Source organism: Sorex fumeus, unplaced genomic scaffold, assembly GCF_029834395.1.
Source record: "Sorex fumeus unplaced genomic scaffold, SorFum_2.1 ptg000129l, whole genome shotgun sequence".
NCBI lineage: Eukaryota > Metazoa > Chordata > Mammalia > Eulipotyphla > Soricidae > Sorex > Sorex fumeus.
Window position 1 is genome coordinate 2,602,661 of NW_026606186.1, and position 27,757 is coordinate 2,630,417.

A 27,757-nucleotide genomic window follows, 5' to 3' on the forward strand; every position below is an offset into this window, starting at 1 on the left:
ATCCCTGAGTGTAGAGCCAGCAATAAGCCTCGAGGACAGCCAGATGCGGCCCCCAATCCATAAATATATATGTGTATATATGTGTATGTATATATGAACATATACACACACAAAAGTGAAAACAAATAGAATTATGCTTATTCCATGGCAGCATTTCACAGATAAACACTGTCATATTTTGCTTTATTTTCTCCTAAATAATAAATTTGGTTCAGAAAATAAATTTTATTGATAAACAACCATATAATTATGACACATTTGTCTTTGAGGGAACCCATTTAGTTAAAACAACTCATCTTGCTTTCCAAAAGCATACCTTTAAAATTAGCTAACTTAAAACAAGGTCCTGGTTTAAGATATTCTTTAAGTTTCATTTTATTATCTAACGAGTAAACAAGCTAATCAGGCTAAACTGAAAAATATTCTCTATATAATTCTAAGCATATGCACTGTAGCACTGTCCTCCCATTGTTTATTGATTTGCTTGAGTGGGCATCAGGAACGTCTTCATTGTGAGGCTATTTGTTACTATTTTTAGCATATCCAATATGCCATGGGGAGCTGCCAGGCTCTGCCATTGAGGGCGGGATACTCTCGGTAGCTTGCCAGGCTCTCCAAGAGAGATGGAGGAATCGAACCCCAGGTCGGCTGCATGCAAGGCAAATGTCCTGTCCACTGCGCTATCGCTCCAGCCTAAGAATATGCAATATCTGATAATTCCAATATTTAGTACCTAATACCAGTTTCAGAATATTAAATTACTTATGTTTTTTGTTTAGTTAAAATTTTTAAATGGTAATACTATTATATAATTTGATATATAATTACAAGTAAAATATTTAACACAAACGTATAGGGTTTTGGGCAACCCAGTGGTGCTCAGGGCTGATCCTGATAGTGCTCAGGGACAATATTTAGTGTCAGGATCAAACTGGAGTTCGTCATTCTCAAGGTAAGCACAAGCACCTAAATCCCCACTAAAAGAGATACGTTTTTAAACATAAAAATATTTAATTTTGCTATAATATCTTGCAGAAACACATATATCTACTCTTGTCTAGATTTAATTTAAACTTTTAAAACAAATAACTTATCTGATCTAAATAATCTATATCCGATGATGTGACACAATAAAAGCATGAGTCAAACTGGAAATTCCAGAACTGCAAATGTGGTACTGTTGTAAGGATGTCATTACTTAACTGTTTCATTCATTTATAAAACAACTTGCCATTAAGTGTTTAGCTCTTACACTCTAGTACTTGACTTAGTGCAGGGTATTCTGGCCACATAGGAATGTAGCACACGTCATTTCATGGTATTATTTATACAACAGGGACAAAAAAAAAAGAGCAGACATAGAGGATAGATTTTTGGGTTGAGGAGGAGGGGAAATTTAGATTTTAGGAAGGGATTTCAGAAGACTTTCTGAAATGCTATCTGGGGTGGCCATTGCAGTAAATGAGACAAGATGATACTCTGAGGCAGCAGTGATTTTGGTATATCCAAGAGACACTGCTGTCCTACAGCACGGTGGTAAAAGGAGCAGAAAACAACATCTGAGATAAAGCAGGGTTCAGATCATTACAGTCCTTATACGTCAAGACAAAGTCTCTTTTTCCCATTTAAGAGCAGCTTTTAACTTTTCTGGAATAAAGCTCTAGCTGAGTGTGAAGAACTGGTGGTGGTGGGGGTGAGAACAAAGACTGGAAGAACCATTAGGAAAAACTGCATTAGTCTAGGAAAGAATTCCCTGTTTTGATGTACTAAACACGCAAAGTAGATACGAACACGTTCTCTAGTGTATTGCTTTAACAGCATCTAATCCTTGCCCAGTGTGGGCAAGGATAAGACAAGGCTCAGTTTGGATCAGGAAAAAAACTTATGCAAATATTTAAAGAATTATTATTATATTTTAAAAACCAGAAGATAAGCCTAGATGAATTGGTCTGGGGCACAGAATGCGTAAGCTTGCGAGCATAAGCTAATATGTTCAAACGATCTGCATCCACATGTATGGAGCACAATCTTGGCAGCTCTGCTGTCTGTGATCTTGGTGCTGCAAGAGATTTCCAGCTGACTGCAGTCAGGTGTGAGCACTATGAAGAGATGCGACTCTAGGAAATACCACAACTCAAAAGATATGTGACTGTTGGGGGCAGGAAGTGCCTCCCGGTAAGCACATGTGTGACACCACAGCACCCTCTGGTAGACACCACAGACATACCATATATGCCTCATAGAGTTTTACGTATGGGAGCACAAGTCACTAATACTCTAATACTGCAACTATAAGAACTGCAACCTGTAATTAGCACCACAGTCTATAGTTCAAGCACTGCAGCCGAGTGTGCAACTTGGAATGAGCATCGTGGTTAAGCATGTGCAGACACTACAGTTTAGGCGGGTATGGGACCACCCTGTCATCATCCCAATGTCAACAACAACAAAGAAAGAGATAGGAAGAGGATAAAACATAAACCTTAAATAATAATATAATGATCATAATATATATTTTTGACTATGTATAGTCATAAGATATATAATAGTATATAATGTATAGTTAAAATATATAATATTTAATTATAAAACATGCAATAAAATAATCAATAACAACAATACAATATAGTAAAATCATATAAATATTTAATAAATTACTATATATAATTTATATAATATTTTAAATTATATATAAGTCATATAACATATAATTTATAGAAATATAATAAATCATATAATATATAAATTATATTTTATATAAATTTTATATTATTATATAAATAACATATAGTAATATACAATTAATATATAGTAGTATATATTTATGACTATGATAGTCATTATTTACATTATTTCAACATCAATACAAAGGACAAAAGTTAGAAGCTAAAACCCAGCACTGCCAAATTATCACTTCTAATGCTATCTACTCATACAAAACTAGTTTTAAGATACCTACTGAATTTAATATTTATTGATTTATATATTTTTCAGTTTTGGAGTCACATCCAACCATGTTCAGGGCTTACTCCTAGCTCTGTGCTCAGGGATCATTATTGGTGGGTTTGGTGGGGGGTGGCTAGGGGTGCCAGAGATCAAAACTGAGTTTGCCACATGCAAGGAAAATGCCTATTCTCTGTATTATTTCTCTGTCCAGCCCTGTCGTTAACATTTATAATAGGCTTATTTTGGTGTGTCTTTCCTTAGTTGACGTATCAAGATTCAAAATTGTATTGTGGCTTTTCTCATAATACCTTTGAGCTAATGTTATTGTTTAAAAGCAGTTTTGTTTTTCACCATTATAAAGAGACATTTTACACACAAGTAAAAATTCATCTCGGATTCCTATTTATCTTTACAAGTAGGTTTTTCATAATCAACTGAAGAGATCCAAATATAATTTAGAAAGGGTTTGTGCCATTCAAGTCAGCTTCTTTCTTTCTTCTTTCCCTGCCTGTTCTCGATTTCTTAATCACAAAGAAGAACAGGTTCTGTAATTAGATTGTAGGTTGGTCCTCCTAAGCAATTAAGAATGTCCCTGTAGTTAAAGTCTAGGGAATATATCAAAGGACTGGTAAGATGATTTTGGCTATAGAACTGATTTGTCCCAGTTTACAAAAGAAAGTAATTTAAATTTTACATATATAATTAAGGTTTTTATCATCTGAATAAATCTAGTTAGCCTTCTAAACTTTCTACTCAGGGGTAGAAAGTGTAACATTTTTTCTGAGTCTGTCAGGAATCAATTCTATGACCTAGGAACACTGCTTCACTCTAATGAGTCCACATAAGAAAAGCTTTTGCTTTCCTTTTAGTTAATTTGTTTAGGTAACAAGTATAAATCCCTTTTTCGGGAAACATCTTTGTCTTTCACTTCTTGAAACAAAAAAATCTCTCTTGGCTCATTTTATGTTTCTGTCCTCTACCACAGCCTTAAACGGCTCCAGTCCTGTTTTCCCCAGGGAATATCCTGATATTTCTTACAATGAGATATAACCCATATTAAAGAAATCATTAAATCACAGAAACCTGAGCTAATGGGAGGCATTTTGTATGCTTTCATTTCATTGTAGTGGAATATCTCAGTCATTAGGTCTGAAATAGTGACAAAGTCACAGAGGCGCTATGGCTTTTTGTATTTATGGATTGCTGTACCAAATTCAATGGCATGTTCCATATAATATATGGCTATGCCAAAGTGAAAACTGAAGTTGATTTCAAGAGAATGAGGCTATTAATGTTTAGGCGAAAGGTCACTGCATTATTTCCAGGGCTAAGAATCCTGAAACAGCCATTGCATCTAAATGAAAAGAAGTGAAAAAAAAATCACAGACACCATTAGCTGACATTTGTGATGAGTGGAAAATGAATAAATTCACTTGAAGTGATTGATGTAACCTAATAAAAATGTCAATAAATCCACATCGCTTTATTACTGTATTTCTGTCACTAAAAATGGGTTGACATGTGTCTACCTTTAGTTCTTAGGCTTAAGAAGCACCTACTGCATTTGTTCACTACTGAAATTATTCTAATGTGATATATGTAATTTTTCAGGTAAGAAAAAAATTAAGGTATAGTTACTGTTTATAGGAAGGAAAAGATTTAAAAATATCAAGAAGCACAACTATGAGAAAAGCTGTCAATTTTATATATTTGTGACTAACATTAGCACATTCAAATTTAGAAATTGAGCCTCAAGTTCTGGAAAAATTATGATCCTTCTTGCCTTTACTTTCTTTCCTCTTTCTCACCTCTCACCTCACTTTTCCTTTTCTACCATTTTTTCTCCATCCATGTGTCCTTGTTGTTTACTATGTGATCAATAATATGCTAAGATTTCCATGATGAATACAATAATGGCTTTTCTCAACACGTCATTGCCTACCCCCCATTCCATCACAGTGTAAATACAGGATTTCAACCTTCACTGAAATAAAACAAACTTGAAATACATAGTAGAGCATATGTTGGAGGTTTCGAACAGGAGATACTAAGGAACAGTGAGACGGAACTACAATGATAGGGAAAAAGGAAGGCTGGGGATATACCTCAGTCGTACACTATTTGACTTACATGTGTGAGGCCCTGGTTCACTTCCAGCACAACACAAATATAAGGCAAGGAAAGAAGGAAGGGAAGGATGGAGGGAGGGAGGAAGGAAGATTAATTGCAGAAATACTATATATTGTTTAGCTCTCTACGATGGAAATTTTGGTTACTGTAAACCTAATGAAACCATTTCTTGAGATTTAGGCTACTCAGTGTACCTGGGAGTAGTTCTGATATATAAATTAAAAATTGAAGTCTTAGATGGATACAGAAAACCTATCACTTTGCATTACTCAGCACAGGGTCCAGGAAAATTCAAGGAGCCCAGATAAACTCACAGTTTTCTGTTCTACTGTTGGGCAGTGGCTGGGCTAATGCAGCCTCTCAGGAAGCTGTGACAAGTTAGATACAGGTAAAAGGGAGCTCCAGCAGGTAGAAGAGTGTCTATGTTACATCACTGGTGGAATTATTCTAGAAAAACTCAGGGCACTGAGCAAGGTGTTTAGGTCCTAATTTGTGCTTGAAGGCTAAGAAAGCACACTCTGAGACCACATATGCAAAAGATAATTGTACAGGATTTAAAATGCAATGTAGAAACCTAACCCAGGTCAGAGATTAGGATATGACATTTTGGAGGCAAGAGAGATAGTACAGCCATTAGCACACTTGCCTTACACATGACAGACCCAGGTTCAGTCTTTGGCTTTTTTTATGCTCCCCCAGGCCCTGCCAGGAGTAATCCCTGAGTTCAGACCCAGGACTCAGTCCTGAGCACCACTGGATGTGCCCCCAAAACAAACAAACAAACAAAAAATCTCACAAAACAAACCCAAAACAAAAGAAATGTGATGTGTCATAAAAATTGGGTGATCTTTTATAAATGCAGTTTTCTGGCTGAATTAAAGATGATGGCTGTGGGAGAAAGAAGTTTTCCAAAATAGATGTGCAGAATGATCATATTTGTCAAGTAACAAACAGCATAACATGTCGTGCTTGTGGGAGCTATGAATGATTCACTGTTAGCAGAACATAAACTAGCAGGTAGAAATTCAAGAAATAAGACTAAAGATATATTGGAGGCATGAACCATACAGAACTTTAAATTCTATATCCTGCAGCATGGGTTTTTTACACAGGTAAAGGAAAACCACTTAAGGGTTTTAAGTGAAAAAAAATTACAAAAGAGTTTTATATTTAAAAAATCAATAAATGATATTCAAATTAACTGCACAAGTCTTGATCAATAGCATATATAAAAAATGTATTCCTGACCCCCCCCTCCATGACAAAACTAGGACTTCAGAAACTAAACATTTATAGTGGAGTACAAAAGAGAAAAATCTTTGTGAACTTAGGTGAGATAAAGAGTTTTTAGATATGATACCAAGAAGTTTAATCCATGAAAGAAAAAAAAATAATGCATTTGACTTCCAAAAATAAATCACTTATATATAAGGCACTTAATATTCTGAGAAATGATGTATTCATAAAATTCTTTAAAAACTCAGCATTAACAAAAGAAACCCACCACTTGGCAGCATTCATATCATAGGGGCAGAACACTTGTATTACATGTGGGCAGACCTGGCATTCAATCCTTGGCATAAAGAAAGAAAGGAAGGAAGAAAAAGATAGAAGTTAAGAAATAAAGGAAGGAAGGAAGGAAGAAAGGAAGGAAGGAAGGAAGGAAGGAAGGAAGGAAGGGAGGGAGGGAGGGAGGGAGGGAGGGAGGGAGGGAGAAAGGAAGAAATAAGCCACCAAAATGGGGGGAAATGTGAAATCACACTTTACCAATAGCAAGTGGACAATATATATACAGAAGGAAAAATGATTAAGGTAGAAGGGTAATAATGTCTGCTTTGTGGCCAACTGATTTGACCTCTGGGGTGACCAGAATAATTCCAGGCACTGCAGGGCCCACACAGTTCTTCATCCTTGGACCCTCACATTCGTCCCTGCCTTTTGGCTTCAGAATCTCTGCAGAGGCCTGGGGAGATCCATTTATTCCTCAAACACCCCAATTATCATCACCAATAACCATTAATGAAATACTAATTAAAATGCTGGTAAAAATTCATTCAGTGTCAAAATTTTAAGAACCTTATAACAAAGTTTGTTGATCATGCAGTTACTAAGTGGGAACACAAAATGGTGTCTATTTTGCAAATCAATTTGGCAGTTTTTTAAAAATATAATTAAGCATATATTGTTCAATTGAATTTGCTCTTCCCCAACTAAGGAGTAAAAACAAGTAAATGTAAATATGTACTTACATAAAAATCTACATGTGAGAGTTCACAGAAGTTGTATTAGTGGTCAGAAGGAGATAGATAAATGCTAGATGATCTCACTCATGTGTGGCATATAAAGAAACAAAGTGAGGAAATGAATAGTATCCAGTAAAAACAAAACCTACGGCTTTGACAACAGAGCTGAGCTTAGTAAATTGGGTACTGGTGCACAAAGGAGTGTCTGTGGGTGGGGAGTGAGGAGAGATTAGAAGAAACATAGCATCTGGAATAGAGAAGGGATCACCAAGTCAAAGATGGTTGGAGGGATAGTTCCAGATGGGAGATGTGTGCTGAAAGATGTGCTAACCAAATGTGATAGCCCCTCAATAACTGTATTGCAAACCATAATGCCCCAAAGTAATGAGAGAGTATGGGGGAAACTGTCCTGCTATAGAGGCAGGGGAAGAGGTGGGTGGGTGGGTAGGGGGGATACTGGGAACATTGGTGGTAGAAAGTGTGCACTGGTGGAGGGATGGGTGTATGATCATTGCATGATTGAAACTCAAACATGGAAGTTTTGTGATTGATATCACAGTGATTCAAAAAGGATAAGCGTAGGAACAGTGATGAAGGGTCTTTGGCACTTTGGTGATGGCGGAAGTACAGTATATTTTTATATACAAATCCTAAACATTAAAACTATTGAAATGTATTATCTCCATCACAAAAATATGTTTAAAATAACTCTAATGATGAAAAAAGTAAACAAATCAAGTGGCGATGTCTGCTATGGGAGAGACCCTTACTTCTTTCCCTAGCACCACATGGCACATTGTGATCCTGGTGGTTCCTGAGCACTACTAAGTCAGATCAACACAGCTGGATCACTCTGGGTATGGCCCTAGTAAACAAAAAGGAAAAAGGAAAAAAAAATCAAACATGGCCGTGCTGTAGTCCAACAGCAAAAAAAGCATTCACTATTCAACATGGGAACTGGTCTTCAGTAGGAAGCATATCACTTTGGGGGATTGAGTGGGCAATAGGAGTAGGTGGGCTCCTGGGGCTATGGTGGAGGTAAGTAGACATCCTGGGGCAGAGTGTGGTGCTGGAACATTTTATGCATGAAATCCTACCATTAACAGGATTGTAAATCTCAGTGCCTGAAATAAAATAAAACATGTATATTCGTAATGGAATGAAATAAGAGGCTTGCTAAATTTCTTTTCACTAACTTTATAGATACTTTTAAATAAGAAATTACATTAAAAGGGGATGGTATAATTACTTTCAGTGACTGAGACTTTTACTAGTCTTTATTCAGTACGATATCAATTGGGAACTGGTGAGGGTTCCCAAGTAATGACTGCCTTATTTTGCCTCCTAAAAAGTTGGCTCTTAGTCTCCTGAGTTCATGGATGCCAATTCAATTTGCAATATGGTTTTATCTTTAGTCTTTCAAAAATCCAGAGCCATTCATCTCTTTATAAGAACAAATTATATCATAACTCGGGAAACATCTAAAACTTTTTTTTTTAAGTAAGTAACATTTTGCCCTCTAGATGGCTCTGTTCAGTTTTACTTACAGGGATTAAAAGACAATACCATGTATACATACATCTGTGTTTATGTTCCCTTTTCTCTCCTCCTTCTTATCGTTTACAGTGTTAGCTTTATACTGAGTGTCTTGTTACTGGTGTTTTTTAGCTGTTGCTTCTTTACAGCAGTCTATCCTATAATTAGCAGACTGGATTGGGGAAAGAAGAGACATAAGGGAGGAGAGTGAGTTCGGGTGAGATTTGGCAGATCATTAGAGTGGATGACCTTGAGAAAACCCAGACACTCGAATTCTTGAAGGAACAAAAATAAATTCCCCCAGAACACAGAAGTCCACTCTGTCTTGTAAAGAGCATACTCTTTATTTGTACATTGGCAGAAAGAGAATAAGCTGGTGATCCCAATTAGCCCCAGCACTGCTTGAACAGAGTGAGATACACAGGGCCACCAGGATATATCATCTTATTACAGCTAGCTTCATTTCCTATCAATACGTATATTACATAAAAATTTCAAACTGCAAATACTTTGCATTAAATACTTTGAGAATGCATAGAAAGTGCAGAAATTAGATAAAAATAATTCATCACTATTGCTAGTAACAGTAAATAGTAAGTATTGATGATGGTGACGACAAAATATATAGAAAATCATAATTTCATATCTCTTCCTTTTGGGTTGAGGTTTTACCCTTCTTCCTGCTGTACATTTCCCCTCAATTGCCATGGTGCCATTTGAGGTCCGTAGTTTCTGTCTTTTAACCAGGTTGTCTTGTATCTTTGGTAATGCTCACAATCTTCCTAATCTTTCCTGATTACGTTTATACCTTTTGGGGAGTGACCTCAAACACTCAACCATACCCCGAACCTCCTAACTCTTTATCTCAGTAGATGATCTTTCCTTTTACAACAAGAGGGAAAAATAAGCTACTAATTCCAGCTTGCCTTTTATGTTCTGACATCTCTTTCATATCATAGTTATCTGTGCATCCATTTAGAGCAACTTGATACTTTTTCTGTAAGCTTTACAGGAATTCAGAAAGGAAAAAGATGTGTCTGAGAAATGACAGCTTAGATGCTTTTGTCATTTCACATGATTGCAATCTTTCATCCAAGAAGGAAGGTAAATAAGGAGAATCGAAGATACAGACCCAGAAACTTGAGCCAGAGGAGTGAGCATTTGGGTTACTTATTCACTGATAACTACCTAATGCTTAGGGAAGTGCCAGACCATGCAATTGTGACATACATTAAAAACATAAATACATGAACAAAACCTAAAGGATGCTAAATATTTGGAGTATAAATGATCACTCTGATTGAAGTTTGCATGTGTGTTACTCATTCTATAGTGTACTGCAATTCACCCTCACAGTAGTATACAATTTTATTACCATCCTAATTATTTTGTCCAATGAAGGCTTCTCAAATTATCTTTCTTGACTTACCATATTACTTATTCTATTGATGTCTAGCTCACTATTAGAAATCTGTCCTTTCTCGTCATGACTTCTGTCTCTTCCTGAGAACGTTGCTAAGACTAGTTCTTAACTGGTAACCTTATTCTTTTATGGCTTTCAACTAGCAAGTAGTAATCATCCAGTGAGTACTACTTAACTGGTACCTGCGCCCCAGATTCTTACCCAAGTTCTAGATTATTCTAGGAAGTGTTTGATATCTTAGGCATCTAAAACTTCTTATGTTCAAGAAAAAATTTCTAATTTTCCTTCCAAATGAGATATTCTTCAGAATTTCCTTGACTTTTGCCTATTTATTATAAACCCAAAACTTGAAAGTCATTTAAAACTATTCTTCTCTCATTTCTTGCATATAATCCTTTACTAAATTTGCTTAATTTAACCTCAAAATAGCTATTTGAATCTATTCATTTCTTAGCTTTCTGTAGATATATTTATACCCAGTGGTGCCCAGAACAGAATCCTGGCTCTGTGCTTAGGCATCGCTTCTGGTGATGCTCAGGGGACCATATTTGGTGCTGGGAAGTTGAATCAGGATAGTCCTCATGCAAGGCAAGCACTTTAACCCTTGTTTCATCTCTCCAGAAGGATGCATTTTCATGGTTTTGCTTCTGGACCACATATTTGTTTTAGTGGTACTCATTGCTTACTCCTTAGTCTCTATGTTCAGGGGACCTTATGGGGTTCCAGGAATGGGAATTGGGTTGGCCACGTGCAAGGCACGTACCTTACCTTTAGTACTATCTCTCTGGTCCCTGTATTTTCATCTTTTGAAAATGACAGTATGATTGTTGTATTTTCAAGATGTCATTTGGGAGTAAAAAGTAACCCTTGGATAATGTTTATTTAGTAAAACCAAGGAATCATTAAACTTTATATAAGTCAAATAAAAGTTTAAAATAAAATATAATATATAAAATATAATATATATTTATGTACACATATATGAAATGTGTGTTAACTATGAATATTACCTGCATAAATATATATATTCTATTAAGTGAAAGTTCTTTTACTACTATGCACTGTAGCACTGTAGTCCTGTTATTCATTGTTGTGCTTGAGTGGGCACCAGTAATGTCTCCATTTGTCCCTGTCGTGTGCTAGTGTAGCCCGATGGCATCTGTTCACTCCAGGAACACGAAGTGAGACTTGTTGTTACTGTTTTTGGCATATAGAATATGCCAAGGGTAGCTTGCCAGGCTCTGCCTTGTGGGAGGGACACTCTCGGTAGCTTGCTGTGCTCTCCGAGAAGGACGGAAGAATCAAACTCGGGTCAGCCACATGGAAGGCAAACACCTTACCTGCTGTGCTTTTACTACTCTATTACCAGTAATTAGAAGAATGGGTACACAAAACAGATTTGATGACTGAATAAAAGAATAAGTTACTAAAAGAATAAGTTACTAAATAATCATACCTCAATCAGCAAGTACCATAGCATGTTGGGAAATACTTGCCTGCTACTGGACTGTCTATGGTGAGAAACAAATGAGTGACTTCAAGGGCACCAAGGACTTTTGTCTCTAGGTTTTTAATCAGCAAAGCATACGAACCTTGTGATGCTCATTAAGTGTTTTTGGAAAACAAAACAAAATACTTAATCTTCCTTAGCTTGCAAAGAACCTAAACTCCAGAAAAGAACAATCATCTAATTCTTTCATGAAAACCACTTTGCAGACTATTTTAAGCCCTGCAATATGTATTCTCTATACCAATACCTCATATTGCTCAGAAGACAATATTTTCTAAGATATTCTAGTTTCCAGATTGTTAAGATATAAGCTTCACCTTCAGTGAGGCTTGTGCTTTTTTTTTTCTTTTTGGGTCACATCTGGCAATACGCAGGAGTTGCTCCTGGCTTTGTACTCATGAATTACTCCTGGCTGTGCTTGGGGGACCATACAGGTGCTGGGAACTGAAGTCAGGTCTGCCCCATGCGAGGCAAACGCCCTACCCGCTGTACTGCTGATCCAGCCCCAAGGCTTGTGTTTTAACAGTCTTTTTTCCCCTATTTGAACCTCTCTTTCCTTCTTGGAGTACTGACCTAAAGTGAAAAAGATGAGATTGATGATAAATTACCATTGGCACAGATTATCCTCACCAACATCTCTTCTTTTGCCAAAGTCATGAAATTAAAAAAAATGCTAGATTTGAACTTTTTTAAAAAAAATCCAGTTCAATTTATTCTTTCTGATCTTTCATATAGAAAATAAAATAGAGGTAAAGATGCTGAATGACTAATTCAAGCCCAGTTTGGGGACCAAGACTTAATTTGTTTCCATTTACTGTACCATGTATTTGACTGGCTTGAATTTATTCTTAACTTCCAGTACCTGGGAACCTGAACTGTACAGTATTTAAAGAGGGTTTGAAAACTTCAGCAATTTCTTTGAGAACTTCTATTTTTCATAGCATATTTTTAAATGACCTATAAAGAAATGAATTAAAAAATATTGACAGGACTATATCAAGCAGGTACTGGTGGAGATGCAATACTTATGTCAGGTGGCAAACTAAGGGTCTTGCATATGTCAAAGCATGAATTCTTCCACTTACTTGTACTACATCCTCAGTTCCAAATTAAATTATTTTGGTGATATATCTGCTGTTCTTATTAGCTTTTACTACTCAGTAAATAATTTATTTAAGACATGACATGTACGTTCACATTTAGTTGTTAACTATTAAGTTGGGTAACAGGCATTTCATTACTTAATCTTTTTCTTATTTCATTACTTCTACTTATTTAGTATTACTTTTATGTATTTAGTATTACTTATACTTATTTAGTATTACTTATTCAATCATCTTGAATTCAAACATTAGAGACTCAATTTCCTGGGATGTGGTCACTGCACTGTATTTAGTTATTATGAAGCTCCAATTATTTTTCTTTTCTATAGAAAAGTGGTAGTACTTTCACTTTAGAATTTGTAGATAGTGACACTGACATATGCGTTATCTGTTATAAATTGCGACTAGCTATCTTATTAAAGGTTAGAAATTTGTTCTCTATTGATAGTTTCTATTTGCTTCTTGAAATAATAGTACGTGCTAAGCATATGGCCCTTCTTGATTAATCTCCTTTTTACAAAGTTTATCTTAACAGGTTAATGAAATTGTGATGGGTATCTAAATCAAAAGCTCAACTTTTATCAGAAACATCTTGGGTATAATGCACCTTTTAATATTTTAACTTTCAAGTTTGAAAGTAGTTATATGCTCAAATACGAAAGAGCAAAGTATTTTCAAGAAGTTCATAATGTGTATCTCTCAGAGATGAAGCCTATACAATGAGATTAGAAATACGCATATTGCAGATTTATGAAAGGCACTGACAAAGATTTTGATCTATCATTTTGTATTACTTTCAACTAGGGTCTGAGCATTTATATCTTAGAACTCCAGGATACTCTGCTAACATGATTGTGCAAACCTACACTGCATTTTATCTTTGTCAGTATTATCTTTTATGCAATATGGTAGTCCTGAGGGAGCATTAATTGCCAGCTATCTCTTAGCTACTTAAGGGCAATCTTGGAACAATTATCATGTATTTATGGGAATGAGGCATTCATTTATTTAATGCCTTTCCCCTAAAAATCCCATAGCACTTGAGTCAGAAGATAACAGTATAAATATGTCCACTTCTGTTTTCTAGAATAATTATTTTCTCCTATCCCCACTAATCATCTGGGCAGTACTACACGTCTCTATTGGGGGATTTCTCTTACAAATGAATCTATAATGGTATTGCCACTCAGAAATATAAGAATCTATTTATTCTCTTCTTTGCTTACTCCTCTCCCTTTTTTAAATCCTGAAATGGAACAAAGAAGCTGATTTATGGATTATATAAATTTGGCTGCATAGAGGTCACTAGGTTTATGTAGAAATAATATTATTAGAGATGCAAAGCTGTTGCTTTGTTTATTGCTTAAAAGTTGGTAAAAATAATCACTAATATATCACAGGCTTTAGGTAACTTTCTTTTAAATATATGTATATATGTATATATTTCATATATATGATGATATGTGAAACACATCAGGATACATTTTAAAATTTACATAATATGAATTAGCAAAAGCAAGTAGGACCTGATACTTTCAAACCTTTGAATACTTTCAAACTTTTTCAAATATTTCAAACCTTTGCCAAATACTTATTTCTAGGTATTTCATACATGAATTTAAAAGATTTAAATATGTCTCAAGTTATTTTATAAATTTTTTACTACCAGACATATGACAGAAGGAATAATTTTAAATGCTGATGTAAATTAATGACAAGGAAGTAAAAATCAAAACAAAAAAATCAATGTTACTTCTATTATTCTTGATGTGTCCTTCTCTTAGATATTACTCTTAGCTAAATATTGTGACATCTTGGGTCACCTTCCTAATTTTATATTTTTTGGTGGGTGAGCACACTCTGCAGTTCTCAGGACTTACTCTTGGCTCTGTGATTTGGGATCACTCCTGGCAGTTCTTGGGTGACCTTAAGGGGTGCAGGGATCAAACCCTGGTTGGCTATATGCAAGGTAAGCACCCTGCCCATTGTATTATCCTCAAAAAACCCTCCGAATTCTATATCTTAAAGATACCTTCTTTCATCAACTTTAATATTTTCTTCATTTAAAAAGTAAGTTTTTAAAAAGTATGTTATTTTAAGTTATCTATTTAATATTAAGTAATCCAGATATGACATGAAATATAGAATGTTAACTTTGTCACTCTTATATGGCAAAAATAAAAGTCCACAGATTTTAGAGTTAGACTTTAGTTTGAACACCAGTTAGGTCACTTACTAGAGGTTAGAGGTCCTTATATAGGCAAAATATTTTGCCTGGGCTTATAATGATCATAAAATTTGTTTGGTTAATTGGAGTGGTGGCAATAAAACCACCACAAAGAGGTAAGATATTAAATCACTAAAAGGCCACAATATTATAAACCAATGATATTACCCAATAACAAATGAAAAAAGTTGTTGTTAAGAATGAAGTTGTAAACTATAGGTCTAATATTCTGGTACAGAATACCAATACAGTTTTCATGTGATATAGTATCATATATAACTATGCTACATGTTATACATATCTATACACATATATATCATATAGATGATATATATGCACAAATTTAATCCTAACATTAGATTAATGGAGTTAGAATTATTTGGGCCCCATTTCAGAGTCATGTCAAAACAGGATAGTGATGTTAAATAACCCAAAGCTATACAAGTTTTAAGTGCCAGTGGTAAATTTTCATTGGGTCCATCCATTTGGTTAATCTATTGCTGTGTAAACTATCCAAAATGTAGAGACTTAAAATAACCACCATTTAATGTTCTCCCATGATTTTGTGTCTGTATTAGAATAAGCTGGACACTTCCTTTCTTTCTCAAGATGTCGACTACAGCTGACTCCTGTAGATTTTGTAGAGGATTTTGCAGTAATTACTGAGATGGTTCACCACAAGGCTGGATTTGCTGCTGACTACTGGAAAGTCAGGTGGGCCTCAGTTCTCTTCCTTTCTATAGTATCATATCTGTTCTCCCCATAGGGATTGAGTTTGGTTAGTGTTGCAATTGGGTTAAAGTCAGGAGTATTGGGGACCTGAGCAACAGTACAGAGTTACAGAGGGTAGGGTGCTTGACTTATATGCAGCCAACCCAGATTTGATTCCTGGTAACCTGTATGATACTTTGACTTCATCAGGAGTGATCCCTGAACTCAGTGCAAGACCTGAGCACCTCCAAGTGTGTCTCCAAAGCAAACAAAAATCTCATGAGGTCAGAAGTGTTGTAAGAGGACAAGCTCTAAAGTGTAATCGTATTTAAAGTTCCATCACATTTGTTCATTTCCCATTTTCCCGAACTAGTCACAGGGACAAGTTGAGAGTCAATATGGCTCAGAACATAGCACTTGTAGTACTGTCCTCCCATTGTTCATTGATTTACTTGAGCCGGCACCAGTCACATCTCCATTGTGAGACTTGTTACTGTTTTTGGCATATCGAATACACCATGGGCAGCTTGCCAGGCACTGCCACGCAGGCGGGATACTCTTGGTAGCTTGCCAGGCTCTCTGAGAGGGATGCAGGAATTGAACCCCAGGTCGGATGCGTGCAAGGCAAATGCCCTACCTGCTGTGCTATGGCTCCAGCCCTGGTAACCATTACGAACTCTGCCAGTGCCATATCTGGTATCAAGACATTGAGGGGTGATATTTGAATAAATTGGTCTTTTACTGATGGTGATATTGTGATTAAGATTTTTTTAAAGTAGATGAAATATATAAAAGATATAATTGTGAAAATTACTTACTTTTTGTGACAACACCTTCTAGGCGAATGATATTGGGGTGGTCAAACTGACCCATGATACTAGCTTCTCGCAGAAAATCTTTTCTTTGCCGATCCATATGGCCTCCTTTCAAAGTTTTTATGGCAACTGGGATCTCCCTTTTCCCTGGTGTCTTCAAACGCCCACTACAGACTTCTCCAAATTCACCTTAAAAAAATAGAATAAGAGCAGTTACTTATTTAAAATGGACAAACATTCCAAAAGAATCAAGCAGTGGTTTGGTACCAATTCTTAGGTATTATTTTCACCCTCTCAAGAGTATCATTGTCACATGGAGATTTGTTTCTTAAAAATTAAATTTGTAATGACAATATGCCCAATCAGTATCATTTATAATTAATAATAATGCATTTTCATGTACTATACCACAGGAACTATCACTGATAAATATATGTCATGTGAGAAATTATTCCTAGCAAAATAGGTGATGCTAATGCAATTCTGTAGATAAGAAATCACTACATAACATTTCCCCTTCCTGTTTTTCATACTGATGTATGAACTAAATGCATGCTCAGTTCAGGGAACCCATCAGGCATGTGTAGCTGATTTGACCCCTAAAGCCATATAATTGGACTTCACTGCCATAGAAATCAATGCTTGGGTCAACTGATATAATTGACTTATAAACTTATTGAAAAAAGACACACTGAGCTCAATTATAAAATGTGATTTTACAGGGTTAATTTCAAATCACGTGATTAGAATATAAATATCATAAGATGATTAAGCAGTAGCTCCATTGAAAAATTAAATAAAAGTCAAATATTTATTAAGAATTTACTACACATATATATCCAATAATATATTGAGAGAAGTTTCAAAGAAGTATAAGATTTGGTATTTAAGAATTTTAGAGTCTAGTAAGAAAATTCAAACAAATATAAAAAGATTTATGATGCCTGAAACTATCATACTAGTTAAGGAAGCACAGTGAGAACTGGGAAACTTACTGAAGTAGGTGGATCTTTTGTCCATCTTTGATTTCTATGATGCCTATGGATGGGCTACAAAGACATGGGCATTTCAGAAGGGGGTGCATGGATGGAGTGAGGGAAGTCGAGATACAAAATCAAAGAACAGAAGCAGTAAGGAGAGTGATGTGGATGTAGGGAAGGAAGGACGCAATGCTGATTAGAAAGCTGATGGCCTTTTCAGTGAAATGCAAATAAATTCAGAAAGGTGGAAATTCCAGATAACTTTTTTAGGTGAGTTATTTTCATGTACTTAAGAGTAAGATGCCTTGGGCTGGAGCGATAGCACAGCAGGTAGGGTGTTTGCCTTGCATTCGGCCGACCCGGGTTTGATTCCCAGCATCCCATGTGGTCCCCTGAGCACCGCCAGGAGTAATTCCTGAGTGCAGAACCAGGAGTAACCCCTGTGCATCGCTGGGTGTGACCCAAAAATCAAAAAAAAAAAAAAGAGTAAGATGCCTTTTCCCCAATTTATTCATCTGCAAAATAAAAACAAAATAATGCAAACTTTTGAAATGGAATACTTTTTTCCCATGAGAATATGTTAAATATTATCATTACAGGGGAAAAATCATATACTTTCAGTGTTGTTTGGGATAATGTTTTTCATATTTTAAAGATTTTCTCTTAAGGCCAGGAATGCAACTTCAATGGATGAGCATATTGTCTTAGGCCTTGGGTTTGATCCCAGATATCACATGACTTTTTGAGCAATTCTGAGAGTGATTTATGGTCCTCAGCACTGCTAAATATGATCCTCATATTTTTTTAAAAAAGTATTTTCTCTTGAATATACAAATGAAAATTTACTGTAACTTTCAAAGGTTTTTTGTTTGTTTTGTTTTGTTTTGAAGCCACACCTGGTGGTGCTTAAGGTTTACTTGTGGCTCTGCACTCAGGTATTACTCATGTGGTGCTCAGGGGACCATATGGAATGCCAGGAATCGAAGTTGGGTTGGCCATAGATAAGACAAGAACCCTACCTATTGTACTCTCTCCAGCTCTGTATAATTTTCAAAATTTTAAAATGAAGCTGTGTATCTTGAAATGAAAAGTAGGTGCATTTTTTAAAATGAATGTCTGATACATGTATGCCTCTAAAATAATTGAAATTTATTCTTATGTCATTGTTATAATAAAGATTCATAATAAAACAAATATTTTTCTCACTTTATTTTAAATTTTCCTTAATAAGTTTATTGATTCATATGCCACAGCAGTATTTAAAATCCCTCACCTGGTTAAGTTCATGCTCCCAAGCAATTTCTCTGTTAACATTCATAGTGATCCAAATAAAGTTTCATATGATGACACAAATAGAGAGCTCTGTTGGTATTTTAGCAAGACAGTCATTGTGGTAATTTTCTTTGGTTTTCTGTTGTCTGAAATTCATGTTTCTTATTAACACCAGGCAGGTGTTTTCTTCATGTAAAGCTTTGCATGATCAAGCTGTTATCACACTTATTTCACTGAGACTATTATGGTTCCCTCAATTAAAGATCTGAGACTCCTTTTGGCAAAGTCCAAAAATACTCAGTCATAAAGTGTACTAAAACTCTTATCATGCCAGGCCTGAACATATCAGACAGATCAGGTCAAGAGGAAGAAATATTTCAAATTAAATGCAAACTTCCAGATATTGACAAAGGCCGTCTTAGGAGGAAGAGCAGAGATTCTATATATAACCCTAAAAAGTTACAGAAACCATTGCTCAATAAGATCTTTGGTAGTTTATAGACACTGGTAAGTTCATCAATGACTCATTTACTGTAGGAATGTGAAGCTAACTCCTTTTGTGCACTGTCACCCATTCATTCATTCATTCATTCATTCATCATCCTGTTATTCGTCGATTGCCTCTAGCAGGCCCCAGTAACGTCTCTTTCATCCTAGCCCTGAGGTTATATTCAAGGCTCTTTAGGAGAATGAGACCCATCATTGTTACTGGTATTTGGCATATTTGGTACGCCACGGGGAGTTTGCCAGACTCTGCCCTGTGGGCAGGCTACATTCCATAGCCTGCAAGTTTGTCCAAAGTAGGAATGAGATAATAAGATGTCATAAAAAGATGTCCTGATAAGATGTCGCACGGCCACGTATGCAGCCGCGCGGTTCCGGGAGCTGGATTTTATAGTCTCTGAGTCTTGGCCGCTGATGGGATTACACGGCGCCAGGGGGCCAGGTGGTGGGTGTGACCCCCGCCTGCTGGAATTTGGAGGATCTGGATGGAAGATGCTCGAGTCCAATCCAAGTAGGCTTGGAGATCTCGGCCCCGGAACCTGCGTGGCTTTGTCCCTCTGCCAGTACCTTCATGTGTGCGGATAGTGGTCTCGGCATGGTGGTGGCTGGTCCTGGAGGTCTTCCGCTGCTGCCTATAATAAGTCAGGTCTAAAACCTATATATATTTTGATCTTAACTATCAGAGGTAGATTCAACTATTTTTCTCACTTTACAAACAGGAAACTGAGACACAGGAGATAATCAACTTTTCTACAGTAACCTAACTAGAAAGTATTAGAGTGCAAACAGTCAAGCTTTAGAGCCTATGCATATAACCATTATTCTGTGATGTCTGGTATATCTGGTATATCGTTAATAGTATGCTAAATTCTCAATTGGTAATAATAATTTCTTCAAGCAACTATTATATAGTGTCCAAACATGCTAGCTGTATGTGCACAAGTAGATGGATAAAATTTTATCTATTAGGAATTCTCTACAATAGAGATGGAAAACCAACTCAAATGTGTTGTATATTAGATGGTCTGGAAAAATCACTACAGTTTCAAGGGAGCAAAGAAAATTATAAATGGGATAATTGATCATCTGCCACTGACAGTCCATTCACTGACTAACAATCCCATCTATCTCTGAGTGGTGGTAAAATCTTTCTGGACAAGCAATTCTGGTGTGTAATATATAGGATCATATTAAAATAGCAATTAGTATTGGATTTTCCACAAAAAGGCTTTAGAATTGAACCAAGACTGTGAGAGGATGGTGGAGGCAGGGAGAGGCAATCTGTCCTGGAGGATTCTGCCATATCATAGTCCCATGGAGGAAGGCTCTCTGAATTTTACTCCCTGTGCTACAATATTCTGGTATTTCCTTAGTCTCAGTTCTTGAGTGTCATTGAAGCAAAGCTCCACATTTTTACTTCTTTTTTCTTTGAAAATATACCTTTCATCTTTTATGTGATGCTCCTGTTCTCATGATTGTTATTTTCTTCTCCTATAAATGCTTCCCTTTGCATCTGTCTCCACTCTCCTGCCATTTTTTTTTCTCAGTGGATGGCTCTTTGATAAGCAGCTAAGCCCAGGATTTGAAATCTCTCCTTCAGAAAAAATTTCTCAGATCATCTACATGAACCCTCATACAAATTCTTCCAAATGAGTAAGGATGGAAGAACAATTCAATAGCCAAAAGTGGGTCCAGAACAAAGAGCTGAGGTACTTGATTTTCCTATCAAATATTACACCAACCTGGTCAGTGTTACTCTGAGATCATGGTAACTGAGACAGGAGCAAGGTTACTGCATAATTTTGTTTAACATAGTTTAAGGCAAAGTCATGATACAAAAAATTTTAAACATCATCTCCTCTTATTAGACACTCTTTTTCTGGTTCCGCATCACCCCAGAAGATGAGGCATTAAGATATGATGTGATAGATGCTAAATTCAAGGCTCAATATGGAACCAGGAGGGAAATGGACGAGGAGAATAGCAAGTATTGTTCTCACATACTGCTGCAGATTAGTTTCTATAATCAAATAACCTTATCAAAGTCCAACCCAGCTCCTTCTTATTCCAACTTAGCACCTTTCATGTTTCTGTTTATCTGTGAAATAATTCAAATAGCCAGTCACAACCTTTTCAGGGACCTACTGATATTCCCCCCGCCACACACACACACTACAAAGCCTGTCTTCCACAGTCGCCGGTTGTTCACTTGGCTCCCAGGTATAAGGTTCATGAGGCACTTGCATGGTTTGCAACCAAATATAATTAATGAGAGTCAATCTTATAATAAGAGTTACTTCCTGTTCAATATTGGGTGTTGTATGTTTAGTCAAACCATACCCTAGAATGGTAATCCTTCCAAGTACGAATCCCTTCAAGCAGAAATCCCTTTCTCATCAGTATTGTGAATAGAAGAAAATGAGAACAGAAAAATCACAGAATGACCTCTGCTTTCTGAAAATACAGTTAAAAGATACTTCAATACCTTCTGTAGTAATTTAAAAAAATAAGTGTATCCATCCAATTCACTCTTTCTTCCTTGAAAATAAGCACAATATAAAGAATATAGAGGATGATGTCATAATGATGATAACCATGACTGGGGTGATCATTTTATGGGGGGCTCCCAAGTGATATTCTGGAAGCTCGAGGGCCACTCCCTGTGATACTTGACTAGACTATGTGGGCAATGGTTCAATACTTGGGTTCAGAGGACCTGGGGGACAGTAGGGCTATATTCGGCATTCCAATGATGGCCCTGCAGTACTAGAGGTCAAACTTGGGGCCTTGTACATGCCATGCATGTTCTCTACATTTTCTTAATTATACAACCTCCAGGGAGAACATATTTAAGTGTCATAAAGAAAAAATAGTAAAAAAAAGGCACAGAGAAAAAATACATTATTTTAGTTCAATTCTAGAGAAATATATTAGACATTTTGTTTTAAGTAAATTCCATTATTATTAATGCTATCAGGAGGGTCATCTACCCAATTTATTCACTGTCATTCAAAGATGAAACATCAGAATTCTTTTGATTAATTCTGTCTGACTTCTTGATATCTAGCACACCTCTACATATGAAAGAGAACTTTTTTTTAATCCTCAGAAAACTTACAAAATTCTACCAGTTGAAATGTTTTGGATACTGGCTCACCTTAACAGAAAAATTCAAAATGATGCAACATTTCTTATGCACAACAAGACCTGTATGTAGCAGAAGGTAGTAATGCATGGGAGGTAACAGAATCTTAGGCTTTCTAACTTCTATTTACTATGTCATCGTACATTTGTGGGCATTAATAGTTACATTACACTGTCCCACTTTTGTATGACTTTGGGTGGGTGAAAGATCTACCTTTCATTTACTTCTTCAGAGATAAGAATTAATGTGTACTTCCAAACACAGCCCCTGTCTGGGCCTGAGCAGTATCTCTGTGTCATCAGACTGAACCTTGAATAGTGCCTGGCAACATTTCATCAGAACTGAGAGGCCCACCACACACAAAAAGAATGACTGCATAAATATCTGAAAATCTGTTTGGATGTCAGTAAAACAGTATTCCATATAACTGCCGAGTCTCTAAAATCACAGAGAGACCCTAGAGGTTATCCTAAGTATGTTACTCAAGGATCCTTCTTAACTTTGTTCTAAAAGTCTACAACAGGAAGCACTATTTCCTTAAAAATCCTGATAATGAGAGGCCGGGGCGAAAGCACAGCAGGTAGGGCATTTGCCTTGCATGCGGCTGGCCCGGGTTTGATCCCCAGCATCCCATATGGTCCCCCAGCACCTCCAAGAGTAATTCCTGAGTGAAGAGACAGGATTAACCCCTGAGCATCACTGGGTGTGACCTAAAAAAAAAGAAAAGAAAAGAAAAGAAGAGAAAAAAGAAAGAAAGAAAAACAAAAGAAATCCTGATAACAAGTTTTTAAATTTCTTCATCAAACAAAGTATAAGTTATATGTAACTGAAAAACAAGAGATGCACAGGTCTGTTAACCCAAAAGTTGGGGCAAACAGGGCTGTAGCCTACATATCCAAATAGCTTGATGGTGTTGCCCAGGGTTGAACTAGATGTCTCCAAGCAGTGGTAGCAACTCCTCTACTTATAGTAGAGTTGTTCACAAAACTCACTCTAGTACAACTATGGGAAGTTCAGCCTTCCCATCAAGTTTAGAATGTGCTGGAAATAAAAAAAAAAAATTAAACAATGGCTGGCAGGTGGAAGACTGGCAAAGTGCCAAGACCTACTGGAATAAAACTCTTAGGACTTGTAGGCACTTTATCCAGCACTGCTTAATCCTCTGTCTGAGGAAATCTGATAAAGGAGAGATCACACATGTGAACGGGTGATCAAACAAGTATATTGTAATAGGTCTGATTTAAAAGATGAGTACCTTGCATAATTTAGATAAAAGTGGGTTTATAAATGGAAGTAGTCTAATTCATGAAGGGACTTGGAAAACTGCATATTCTGTTGTGAGTCTGACCAGGGCAGTGGAAGAGAAAATCTTGCAAGGGAGAGCTTCAGCTTTTTTGCTTCAGTTTTTTTTTCTTTTTGGGTCATGCCCAGCTATGCTCAGGGGTTACTCTTGGCTCTGTACTCAGGAATCGCTCCTAATGGTGTACAGGGAAACCATATGAAATGCTGGGAATTGAACCTAGATCAGCTATGTGCAAGACAAGTGCAAATGCCCTACCCGCTGTGCTATCACTCCAGCCCCCAGAACTTCAGCTTTAAAAAGCAAAATGAATTGCTCTCACCTGTGCCTGACAATTGGCTGAAGGACTTAGAATAATAGCACAGCAGTAGGGTGCTTGCCTTGCACATGGCCGGCCTGGCTGACTAGGCCGACTGGGGTTCGATTCCTCTGCCCCTCTCAGAGAGCCCGCAAGCTACCGAGAGAATGTCACCCACCTGGCAAAGCCTGGCAAGCTACCAGTGATGAATTCAATATGCCAAACTCAGTAACAACAAGTCTCACAATGGAGATGTTACTGGGCCCACTTGAGCAAATTGATGAACAACGGAGGACAGTACTACAGTGCTTCTGTTTCTAAATGTTCTTCCTTACATTCTCATGTGGCAACATGGAAGGAAGGGGGGGGGGATCTAACAGGTGAAAATTGTCCAAGAAAGCATGGTGAAGAAAGTTAAAACTATCAGAAACAGTATCACGGTCCTCCCATTGTTCATCGATTTGCTTGAGCAGGCCCAGTAACGTCTCCATCATGAGACTTGTTGTTACTGTGTTTGGCATATTGAATACGTCATGGGTAGCTTGCCAGGCTTTGCCATGCGGGCAAGATACTCTCGGTAGCTTGCCGGGCTCTCTGAGAGGGGCAGAGGAATTGAACTCGGGTCGACCATGTGCTTTGTGCACTTTTAATGAAGCTACTGGAAACCGAGGATCTTCGATCTGGTACCACCTGTTCATCACTGAGGAACCTAAAAAAGGGGGTGTAGGGGGGACTGGCAGTTTGATTACAGGCTACAAATATTGATTGGCTCCCACTGACACTTCAGTTGGGTGCGTGGACACTTTCTCCATCGATAATGGAAAGCCAGAGAAGTTTCTGAAGTGTAACTTAAGAAAACAGTTCCTAGATTTGGCTTCCCTAGTTCATTAGAGTGACACTGGTACTTCTTCCCCTTCAAAAGTCACCTAAGATTTAGCCTTTGCTTTAAAAATTACCATTGTACAGATCCTTAGACTCCCTAATTAACAGGAAGAGCAGAGATATTTAATCACGCCCTGAAAAAGATATTAGGGAAATGATGTCCAGAAACTTCTGAGTCTTCGCTCTCACTTTTGCCTCAAGCCCTTCTCAAATACAGAATAGCTCCTAGAGCAAAAGTTCAGTTTAGTGTCTTTGAATTATTGAGCGGCAGGCCACTTTTAAAGAACACAGTTCTTATTGGACTCAGGGAGTCTAAAATTAACTATTTAAATTAACTATGGTTTTAATTTAGGACACTGTCACTGTCCTCCTGTTGTTCATTGATTTGCTCGAGCAGACCCAGTAATGTCTCCATTGTGACAATTGTTACTGTTTGGCATATCAAGTACTTCACGGGTAGCTTGCCAGGCTTTGCAGTGCGGGCGAGGTACTCTCAGTAGCTTTCCAGGCTCTCTGAGAGGGGTGGAGGAATCTAACCTGGGTCCGCCAGGTCAGCTGCGTGCAAGGCAAACGCCTTACCTGCTGTGCTATTGCTCCAACCCTAGGACAGGTGCAGCAGGCAATTTAAGAATATGTTTCATCTCACCCAGAGAATTACCAACAACCAAAATTCAGCCTGGTAGTTTGGTCTTAAAAAAAAAACCTAGAAAAATGGATTCCCCTCCAATCAGTTTCTGTCTAAATGGAAGGGGCCTTATCAAGTTATCTTACACTCCTGCTGCTGTAAAACTTAATAGAATTTCTAGCTCGGTTCGTTTTTCTCAGATAAAAAAAGCTCCACCTGTGACTAGATTTAGACAGAGCGCAAATCAAACTGTTGCTGAGAACACATCGAGGACTGGAAACTTCTCTTTAAGAAAACTCAACACTAAAAGCTAAATCAAAGTCTGTTAACTTTGAACATGTCTTTACATGTGGTCAGTAAAGCAGAAATTAACAAAGTCATTTACAGCAGACTTATCAGAATGCAAAAAAAAAAAAAGAAAGAAAGGAACAAAGACTCATGCTATCACCATTATTTACTTGTTTCCTTAAGCACTTAGCCTTTTTTGGGCCAGGGGAAGATATTTTTATTCTATGGATCCTAATTAAAAAAATATATATAACCTAATCTATTTTTTTTCAAACTGACAACTCTGAACCCCAGTAAGCCTGGTTTCCTGGTTTTCACAGTAATATTGCAGGCAGATAGGTAGGGTGCTCCTGGTAATGTGCTTTTGTGAAATAATAAAGTTGGATAAAAGACTACCTGGACCTGAGGTAGTTCAAAGTCATGAAGACCGCCTCTCTTTGTCAAGAAAATCCTAACTGAGACACTGCCCAAATGTAGACACTGAAGACCCTCCCCAAATATGGATGGAATCCTCAGAAAAGGAGAAGAAGCTAAAGAAAAATCTGTGAGATTATGAAAAGGCCATCAACAGTGCAATGTTTCCCCTGGGAAAATTATCAGGTTAACTTCAATGTGTGCAGAGACTTAAGGGGGAAAAAACAATTGGAGGAATTGTATAAAACCTCCTAGCAGCCTCTTAGGGCTTGCTCTTTCATGCTCAGGTTCTCTCTGAGACACAGATATTCTTTTCCTTCTCCCCTCTCACATTTTTTTAAGTAAGTTTCATTCAATGAAAGTGATCTGGCTTCTGGGCTGGAGCAATAGCACAGTGGTAGGGCGTTTGCCTTGCACGCAGCCATCATGGCCGACTCGAGTTCGATTCCCCCGCCCCTCTCGGAGAGCCCGGCAAGCTACCGAGAGTATCTCGCCCGCCAGGCCAGAGCCTGGCAAGCTCCCCGTGACATATTCGATATGCCAGACACAGTAACAAAAAAGTCTCCAATGGAGACATTACTGGGCCCGCTCGAGCAAATCGATGAACAACAGGAGGACAGTGACAGTGACAGTGATCTGGCTTCACTATCTTGCTTCTTCTTTTGTTTAGGGAAAGACAACAGACCCAAGGCACCTGTGCTGAGGATAGGATTGAATTTCCTTCCTTGGAAAAAACAATTCCTCCCTCTCACCCCAGTCATGGCTTCCTGAGTAAAAGGTGGCAGAGATCATCTTCCATGAAGATCAAGTCATTCCAGAAGCAGCTTAAAGGCTGCCTTAAGGGGTAGTGGGACTTGAGCATCTGTGCCTGGAAATGCTCACAACAGACGTTATAAGTCTTAATCCAAGCCAGGCATTTCCCCAAGTAACTTTGTCGTAGGTGGGTTGAGCAGAGAGGTGAAAGCACTCTTGTCTCACACTCCCCACTTTACAAGTCACCAGAAACAAAACTAAATGAACATAACATTTCACACAGGGGTCTGTGCCCTACTGTCAGCATGAAACTACAGAAGAAAACCAAGTACTCCTTAAGGAATTAATAGGGGTGTGATTTCTAGGTTGCAGATAGAGAGGGAGGTCCAGGTTAATGAGATTTTGGGGGGAAAATTAAAAAACTGCTCAGCCCTGAAGTAGCCTAAAGGCATGAATATCACATTCCTTAGAGATGCAAAGTATCAGCTCCTTGGAGATGAAGAAACTGAAGCACCACCCAGATGCACCCCTCAGAAAAAGAGCAGTTATAGGAGAATCTGGGGGTAGTGATAAGAAAATGAAAGGATCATTAAGAGTCCAAGACTTTCCCTGGGAAATCACCTGGATTAGCTTTTCTGTATGCAGAAAGAGA

General features: G+C 37.4%; 1 protein-coding gene across 1 annotated transcript in view; it reads right to left on the bottom strand.

Annotated features, from left to right (window-relative positions):
- The window catches only part of EPHA6 (EPH receptor A6), a 984,716-nt gene that overhangs the window by 250,830 nt on the left and 706,129 nt on the right, over positions 1–27,757 (bottom strand). Inside the window, 1 exon segment of the mRNA XM_056138519.1 lies at positions 16,648–16,833. Within this exon segment, the coding sequence (XP_055994494.1) occupies positions 16,648–16,833 (186 nt within the window).